We start from the raw sequence: 9,223 nt of genomic DNA, 5'->3' as shown, positions 1-9,223 counted from the left end.
TTTTTGTGTCCTGTTTGAGCAATCTTTACATATCCCAAGGTTTTGAAGATCTTTTTCTATATTTTCTTACAGAAACTTTATAACTTACCTTTCATATTTAGGTTTATGACCTATCTGGAATTAAGTTTGTAGAAGATATAAGTAGTTAAGTTTCACTTTTCCCCCTGTACTTAGAACAGATATTTCCAGCATCATCTATTGAAAAGACTTTCTTTTCCCCTTTGTATTTATCTATGCCTTTGTTATACGTTGACTGTATATGTGTGGATCTAATTCTGGACTCTGTTCTGTTGCAGTGACTTATTTGTCTATCCTTAGGCCAATACTTAACTATAGTTTTATAGTAAGTCTTAAAACCTGATCCTTCCATTTTTGATGTTTTTTAGAAACTGTAATAAGTTACATTTGTTTGATTTGGGGATACAGCTATCCCAAATATTATAAAATGAAAAAATCATATAAGCACTATTATATTACTATTTAGTTGAAGTAAATAAACTTAGAACAAACTGTTTTATAATAGATTACTGAGACAATTAACTTGTTTATTAGGTTATGAGAGGACAGAATTGCTTTGCTGAAACTTTGCTTTTAAAAATGCCATAGTTTATGTTAACCCAAGATTAAAAGATGTTGTAAATGTACTGATATCTTCACTGGAAGTTATGAAAAGATCAGAAAGATATTACTCAGTGTGGAAAGTGCTATATCATAGGCAAGACATTTAGTAGGTTATTTAAGCCATCGATTCCTAGCACACTCTACTTTTTTGTTCTAATGTTCTCTCTCTAGTAGCATTCTCTTGTAACCTCCTCCCTAGATCTTCTAGTGGTCATTAAACATCCATATTGTTTTTAGAAATTAAATATTTTATGCATTCGTATCAGAGGCCTGGTAGGAAATAGAAGATACACTGTGCTGAGAATGTGAAGAAAAGTTAATGAAGCTCTTATTTAAAGACATAAGAACAGGGTCAAGGAAATCAACGTGGCACTTGGAGATTAGGAGCAGCGGGGAATAGGGATGGCATGGTGCCCTAGAATTAGCAAGAAGAAATGATGTTATAGACTTCCAGCGAGAACTACAGATACGAGAGATGGGCTGTGCAACAGGGGCTATTGCTATAGAGGGTTGCAGCCTGAACTAAGGAAGCACCTGGGAGACAAATATCCTGACCTCTTCACCATTCTGATTTGCCTGCTGACACCTCCCATTGGACAAGTCTAATCAGAAAACTATAAATGTAGTCTGTCTCTTAGGGCACAGTAACAGGGAAAGAAAGGCCAAACGTTGATCTGGATTGGTGAGAATGGTGGTGGCAAACCCAATAATCTGCACAGAATAGTTCCTTTTAGCTGAAAATATGAAAGACAAGGCCTTTTTAAAAATCTAGTGATTTCCCATATAATTTATGGTCTAAAATAGACACATTTTATTTTGTTTTATTTTTGCCAATGCACCAGAGTTTTCTTTATAACATAAATTATGTACAGGACCAAAAAAATCATTTCTCTTCAAGAAAAAGCAGCTTAGATGCAGTTCAGAAGAACATATGAGATCTAGCATAGCTAAATATCTTCTCTTTCATTTGTCATTTGAACATTTCCAAAATAGATAGTTCTCATAAATTATTTGAATAGGCTTTGTTTTTGCATTTTGCAATGACCATGAATATATTTGGGAGTGATATAAAACTATTTCTGCTTTTATAACCTGTCATGTATTTAAATGTCACATAATATAACCATCTTAAATAAGTAATATTTCAATTGATGGTAATGAGAAAATTTAAACAAAACTTTTAGAAGTGTACTTGTTTATTTTCTTTTTTCCCAGTATGTGGAAAATTTTCAACATTTTTTTCCACATGGAAAGAGACAAGATAATGTGTCATGATCTCAAAAATAGCCTTTGAATATTTTAGTTCATATACATCACACAGTTCCTTTTCTGTACTGTAATTATCTCTGTCACAGATAATATTCTGGGAATGTTCAATTCATATGTAAGCAGAAATATGACAGAAGCCTGAACTGAAATAGCAACTGCGCAAGCTTATCATTTAAATTATGTCTTTAAATACCTTTTACCTAGGTTCATGATGGTCCGCAGTGGAAAAAATGGTGACCTTCATCTTAAGCAGATTGCATATTATAAACGAACTGGTGAATATCATCCAACTACACTACCGAGTGAGAGAAGTGGCATAAGAAGAGCAGCAAAAAAATTTATCTTCAGAGGTAACATCAATGATCAAGTCTTAAGTATAGAGTTAATAGAGATGCTTTTCCATGTGTGTTCTCTGTGGAGTCCTGAGACTTTCTGCAGTAACTGGAGTTGCTTAAGTTACCAGTGTAATTGATTATGCCACTCACCCAGAAGCAAAATAAAAACGACACTGAAGCCAGTAAGCATGAAAAGGCCATTTTAAACATAGACCAAAAATGATCCCATGAAAAAATTAAAACACTCACCTAAACTAACCTCTCCTGCTTGTGTCCTCAGGTGGTTCCAACTTTAATGACACTTTCTAGCACTTATGTCACTATCAATGAAGAACTTAATTGATGCTAATATAAAAGTATTGATGTTAACGTTTCTTACTATATTTATTCCTGTGGTCTCCCCCTGCCATCAGATACCTTCAGGATCACATTCATTTTTAGAAACCTAACCCCCCTGAATGGATTGAATATTTGAAAGGCAGTAGAATACTTATGTTGAAAGATTATGATAATTTTTCTTTCTTTCTCCTCTTTCTTCACAGGGAGGAGAAGTTTGCAATGAAATAAGCTGGAAGTTTAGTCACCAGATAACTAAATGAATGTTGGTGCTATTAATGGGAGTTTTGTCTATAGATAGAAAATCAGGCTTCCTTAAAAGCAGGTCAAGACTCTTAAGATAATATATAAATACCTCCTCATATCTCTCTGTGTATACCCCTTCCTAGAATTCCTCTACACTTAGTAAGGGCACCCTGTACCTCTTGGTAAAGTTAGGATTCATTCATTCATTTATTTATTTAATCATTTATGGAACAAATGTTTACCAAGTTCCTACTGTGTGCCAATCACATTTTAGCCTGAGGATAATACCTTAATGAATAAGTTAGATAAGGTTTCTGCTCTTAAGTTGCTTACCTTCTACTTCAAGTAAGGAATGTTCCACTCAGTATATAGTTAATTAAGCACATTAGTAACTTAATTCTGTATTTTAACTTTGAGTCCACACTGGACAGGTACTGATTCTCACCCTATTTGATTGCTTTCCAGCTGTAGATTCTTCTCAGGTGCCCTGCAAAGGAAAAAGGGAACTCTCTTAAGGATAAAGTTTCTCCCACTTTCCTACTTTACAAACCATACTTTTTGTTCAAATCTAGAAAAACTTAACAGAGATGTTTGCTTAAAAAAATGTAGTTGTGGTGAAATACTGTTCCAGAAGTTGCTTATCTATATGTAATTCATCTACTAATTCATGCCATTTTTAGGAGGTGACTACAAGTATTTTCCAGTTTGAGCACGCCCATGGAAAGACAATTTCATACTTCTATGGTTATTACATGTTTTGGGGAGCAAGCTAGCTTCACTGGTATAGATAGTCACAAAATTACAAGTGCTGTTCTTCCTATGTATCTAGCAAGTTTAGCACCCGAGGACCTTACAGACTGCATGTATTCATTACAAATAAATAAGAGGGGAAAAGAGTAAAAAAAAAAACAACATAATGGATTGAAGATAAGGCTGTGATTATTTTAAAACTATATTGGTTTCTAAAAATTGCAATTATATCTTTTTGGCATTATTTATTCCAGAAAAAAAGCTGTTTTATGTTGGAAAAGACAGAAAACAAAATCGTTTGGTAATTGTTTCAGAAGAAGAGAAAAAGAAAGTCCTGAGAGAGTGCCATGAAAATGACACCGGAGCCCATCATGGCATATCCAGGACCCTCACTCTAGTGGAATCCAGTTATTATTGGACTTCTGTGACCAATGATGTCAAACAGTGGGTATGGCTTATGTATTAAGAATATTTTAGGGGTGCCTGGGTGGCTCAGTTGGTTAGGTGTCCGATTCTTGATTTTGGATCAGGTCTTGATACATGGTTGTGAGATCAAGCCCCGCATCAGACTCCTCACTGTGCGTGGAGCCTGCCTAAGATTCTCTCTCTCCCCCTCTCTCTGTCCCTTCACCACTTGTGCACGTACAACAATATTTTAAATAATGTCTTTGTAATAGATATCCAAAATTCTTTATTGCTCCAGATTTACTGTAGACATTACTCACTTATTAAGTACTTGTTGTACACATAGTCTTTGTAAAAAATACTCAAAAGGAGTTTTTCTTTCCATCAGAATTCTTCCCTAAAATCACTAAAGTATAATTTGAACTAAAACATTATTTAAATATTTGAAAAAGAGCACATTTAAATAGATTATTTAGAACCAGATTTTCATCATTGAACTTATTTGTATAGGCAGAATTCAAATGGGGCTGAAATTCCTTAGACTAAATGATTACCTCTTTAATGGCAATCATGTGATCTTTTCGTGAGAGGAGAATATGTTCATAAGTCAGATCCATTGTGTGCTATCATCTTTTGTGCATATTTCATCTTCATATAGAAAATGTCAAATATGGCAGATACCCAAAATCAACTAAAGGTAAAATCAAGTTGCAAAATAATGAAATTAGAGTTTTGTAACTTTATGACCTGTTAAACCTTCAACTTCTTCTTATAGGCAATTCATCTAGGAATTGTAATATTCTTACTGGTAGGTCATCTGATCCCTGCTCTTTCTAGTGTACTTTATATGATAAATGGTAGGAATTCCTTGGTATGTATATGAGATCCCTTTAATAGTTATAGTATATCAAAATAGTATTTCAGGTATAAAGAATTAAACCAACATCTAACTAAAAATCATTTATGAGCTATCAGTTTATAGTCTATGCATATATTCCAAGACCTCAATAATTGTATTTGCCTTTATAACTTGCCACACATTTTATTCAATGAAATATTTGCCAAATCTTTATCACTTGAGAATGGCTATGAGTTTTGGAAATAATTAGAGGTTATTATGAAAACTAGTACATAAGTTAGAAGATAAGTCTTTTGATTAAAAGTAACTGTAATGCAAAGATAGTTCGTAAAATTTTGTTCACAAGTTGGTTTGAAAGAAGTTTCCAGAGTGGAATTCTAGAAATATGCCGAGCAGTGGCCGCATCCACATGTTAATCAGCTCTCATCCCACTCACATAAAAAGTTCCATGACAGCACGGGCTTTGTTTCTGGTCTTTCTATTTTCTTGAGACCTGGAGGGATTTCTGGCATCTGTAAGTATTGTTTGAATAAAATTATGTTTTAATAAATATTATTGGAATAGATTAATGACTACATTTATTAGAATAACTTTAAAAGAAAAAATCTTTTGCTTATAGAAATTATATATTTAGCTCCTGACTTAAAATTTTAACAAATTTGATATAAGAAATCTGTTTGAAGATTTATTCATTTAATAAATATTTATTGAATATAAACTATTATTCCATGTGATTAAGACTCACTAAGGTAGTCCTTGGATTGTAATAACAAGTAATATTTGCTTATTATTATTCTAAATAAAGGGTTTTATTCTATTCTGAGAATAGCCTAAAAGGTTCTCTTTCAAAAAACAAAGTACCAATTAACCATTTTAAAGTTCAGATTTATAAGACTGTTTTTATTGTGTTGAATATACTAACATGTATAATCTATCTATCTATCTATATTTTTTTTTACTGTGTGCCTGTTTCTAGGTATATGCTTGTCAGCATTGCCAAGTGGCAAAAAACACAGTTATTCTCGCACCTAAACAGCACTTTCTCAAGGTGGAGAATCCATGGAGTATAGTTACTGTTGATCTGATGGGCCCATTTCATGCAAGCAACAGAAGTCATGTGTATGCTATAATCATGACAGATTTATTCACAAAATGGGTTGTGATTTTGCCTCTCTGTGATGTCTTACCGTCAGAAATTTCTAAAGCTATTATCAATATATTTTTCTTATATGGACCGCCACAGAAAATAATGATGGACCAAAGAGAGGAGTTCATTCATGAGGTAAGATAAATAACAGGTCTAAGAACGTATTTTACTTACCTTTCAATGTCTTAACTAATGAAAAGCCTCACTGTAAGTGCATATAGTGCACAGAGATAATAATGATACTATGAAGCTATTATGAATCACCAGTTTTTTCCAGTTATGTTTAAAGTCATGTGATAATCCAGGGGTTTGGAAATTTTACCAAAGGTAACAATATATATTTATAAGCTTTTTGTGAGGTTTAATAGCAAAAGACTAAAAATCACAGAAGATTGAGAAATTTTGTTCTTTTTGCTGTAATTTCAGTGATTTAAATATTACACAAAGAGCATAATGGTGCAAAATGAAACATTTTTTTTCCAGAAAATACATAGAAAACACTGCTAAAGTGTTGAAATAAGATTAGAATATTACAATGTGTGTGCATTACACACACAGTTGGATGAAAACACAGATGTTTCAATAAAATGCATGAACTCTTTGTAAATCTCTGAAGGAAAGACAATAAACATTATCAAAGGAACATCTGCTCTTTTTGATTTTAAAGATAGGTTTGAAGGAAAACCAGAATTATAACCAGTAATAGAATGTCTTGTTTGATGGAAGAAAAAAGCCTGTTGGGGTAAGGATATCAGGATAGCATCCCACAAATGAGCTCACTGGATCATTCCTAGGCAGCTTACTGAAACAAAGTTGTCTGACCCTTTTCTAGAGGTTAGTCGTTTAAAGCCATCTATTATAACCTCAGATTGAGGCTTACCCAGATGACACCAATTCTCTGGGATCTCTGTCTCTCTCTCTGTCTCTCTCTCTGTCTCTCTCTCTGTCTCTCTCTGTCTCTCTGTCTCTCTGTCTCTCTCTCTCTCTCTCTCTCCCTCTCTCTCCCTGTGTGTCTCTGTCTCTCTTCACCCAGCGTGGGGCTCAGACTTAAAAGCCTGGGATCAAGGGTTGCATGCTGTACCCACTGAGTCATCTAGGTGCCCCTCTAGGATTTTTTCTTAATTACTTTTGAATTAAAAGTAGGCGGCCTAAATTAAGTACATATATTAGCTAGGAACTCTATTAGCTGCAAATAAGAGAATCCCTCTCTTCTGCCAAATATATAAACTCCAAAAGGTAAAAGAAGGCCAGGCTGTCCAAGGTTGGAAAGGTAAACTCTGAATGTCACTGGGGACCCATGCTTCTAGTGTTCTGTTCCACCATCTTTGAGATGTGACTGTCAATCTTACGTTCACGATATGGCTGCCACAGCCCATGCCACAAAGTCTGTATTTCAGGCAGAAGGAATGGGGTGGGGGGAGCAACAGACCAAAAAAAACCAAAAACCTAGTACCATCTGAGGCTGCCCAACAACTTTCATTTACATCTTTTGTGGCTAGAACTATATCACATGACTACCCCCACCTTCAAATAAGCTTGGGAAATATGGTTTTGTTTTTGTTGTATTTTTTCCCCCTCATCTATTAGCTTTATCTTTTTAGTTACTGTGATAGATACTACTTGTCTTCTTACACTTAAGCAACAAGAATATAATCTTTCAAAAGACAGTGTTAACATTAAACACTTACCCAGTTAAAAACAATAAAATATAGTCTGAGGCATAAGGTAGGAAAAGTAAGCTATTTCACATTTTATAGGCTTACTGTTAGAAATTTTTTAAACTCATTTTGGCTTTTGTTAGGTTCTACAGATGATAAAATAACCACAACAATAACAGTAACATTACAAGTTATAAAGTGCTTTACTACTTGCCAAGAACTGTTTTAGATGCTTTACAAATATCTACTCCTGTAGTTCTCAAGAGTCCGGGTAGGCTTTTCCTCATTTTACAGATGAACAAAGTGAAGATAGAAGTTTGGTTACTTGTCAAAGTCACATAGCTGTTAACCAGATTATGTGACCTAGTGTTTTTTTTTGAGAAATTGTCTGCTGGATTCAAATGTTACATGAACTCAGGGTTAGTGTTAAATTCTGTTCTTCCATATCTTTGCTATATTTGTATGTTTAGCAAGGCACTTAGCCTCTCAGAGCTTCAACTTCTTATCTTTAAAATGGAGTTAATGATAGCTCATGATTGTTCTAATGTATAATGACAGTAATATAAAGCATTTAGTGTATTGACCACATGATAAGGACTCAATAAATGGCCATTGCTATTTTTAATATAGTATATATGTTTTTATATGGAATGGCTATGGTCAATGAAAAAGGCAAGATTCAAATTCTTTTGAAACCTTTCAGTCAAGAGAAGAGTAAAATACAAATTTTATTTTCTGTTAATTTTAAAACCTTTTAATTTTTGTATTCTCAAGTTAGTTAATATACAACGTAGTCTTGGTTTCAGGACTGGGGCCCAGTGAGTCATGTCTTACATATGACACCCAGTGCTCACCTCCTTACTGCCCAGCATCCAGTTAACCCTCTCCCCACCTTCCCACTCCTGTCAGCCCTCAGGTTGGTCTCTGTATTTAAGAGTCTCTTATGGCTTGCCTCCCGCTCTGTTTATATCTTATTTTTCCTTCCCTTCTCCTACGTTAATCTCTTAAGCTTCTCAAATTCCACATGAGTGAAATCATATGATACCCGTCTTTCTCTGATGACTTATTTTGCTTAGCATAATATCCTCCAGTTCCATCCATGTTGTTGCAGATGGCAAGATTTCATTCTTTTTTTTTATCACCAAGTAGTATTCCATTGCATATATATACCACATCTTCTTTATCCATTCAGCAGTTGATGGACCTTTGGACTCTTTCCATATTTTGGCTATTGTTGACAGTGCTGTTATAAACATTGGGGTGCATATGCCTCTTTGAAACAGCATAAAATGCAAATTTTAAAGTCAACTGGTTTTATATATTTTTCAGATTAATGTTGAACTATCTGGATTGTTTGGCACAAAGAAAATTGTAATTTCTCACCCCTCCCAAACTGTTACTCAAACTGAAAGTACACTTAGCACAATCAAAGCATTTCTTTCTAAACACTGTGCTGACCACCCAAACAACTGGGATGATCACCTATCAGCCATTTCATTTGCCTTCAATGTAACTCACTTGGTATGTGTCTTTTTATACTTTTTATAGTTCCTTTCTTTTGAGTTATGACTGTTTCTTGCTACATAATTTATTACAA

The 9,223-nt window shown here is 34.1% G+C and overlaps 1 protein-coding gene across 5 annotated transcripts in view; it reads left to right on the top strand.

Moving 5' to 3' along the window:
• GIN1 (gypsy retrotransposon integrase 1) overlaps positions 1 to 9,223 on the top strand; it is a 35,982-nt gene that overhangs the window by 11,825 nt on the left and 14,934 nt on the right. For all 5 annotated transcript variants that reach the window (XR_003910064.1, XR_003910063.1, XR_003910065.1 and 2 more), the window contains exons 2-5: positions 2,095 to 2,240; positions 3,812 to 4,005; positions 5,798 to 6,103; positions 8,956 to 9,147. Coding sequence is in view for 2 of the 5 variants with exons in the window: in XM_029942663.1 (XP_029798523.1) it covers positions 2,099 to 2,240; positions 3,812 to 4,005; positions 5,798 to 6,103; positions 8,956 to 9,147 (834 nt within the window). In the remaining 3 variants the exon portion in view is untranslated. The remainder of the gene's footprint in view (positions 1 to 2,094; positions 2,241 to 3,811; positions 4,006 to 5,797; positions 6,104 to 8,955; positions 9,148 to 9,223) is intronic.

The sequence above is a fragment of the Suricata suricatta genome, chromosome 6 (assembly GCF_006229205.1).
Source record: "Suricata suricatta isolate VVHF042 chromosome 6, meerkat_22Aug2017_6uvM2_HiC, whole genome shotgun sequence".
NCBI lineage: Eukaryota > Metazoa > Chordata > Mammalia > Carnivora > Herpestidae > Suricata > Suricata suricatta.
Note: the sequence above shows the minus strand (reverse complement) of the source record. Positions and strands in the feature narration are given on the sequence as shown.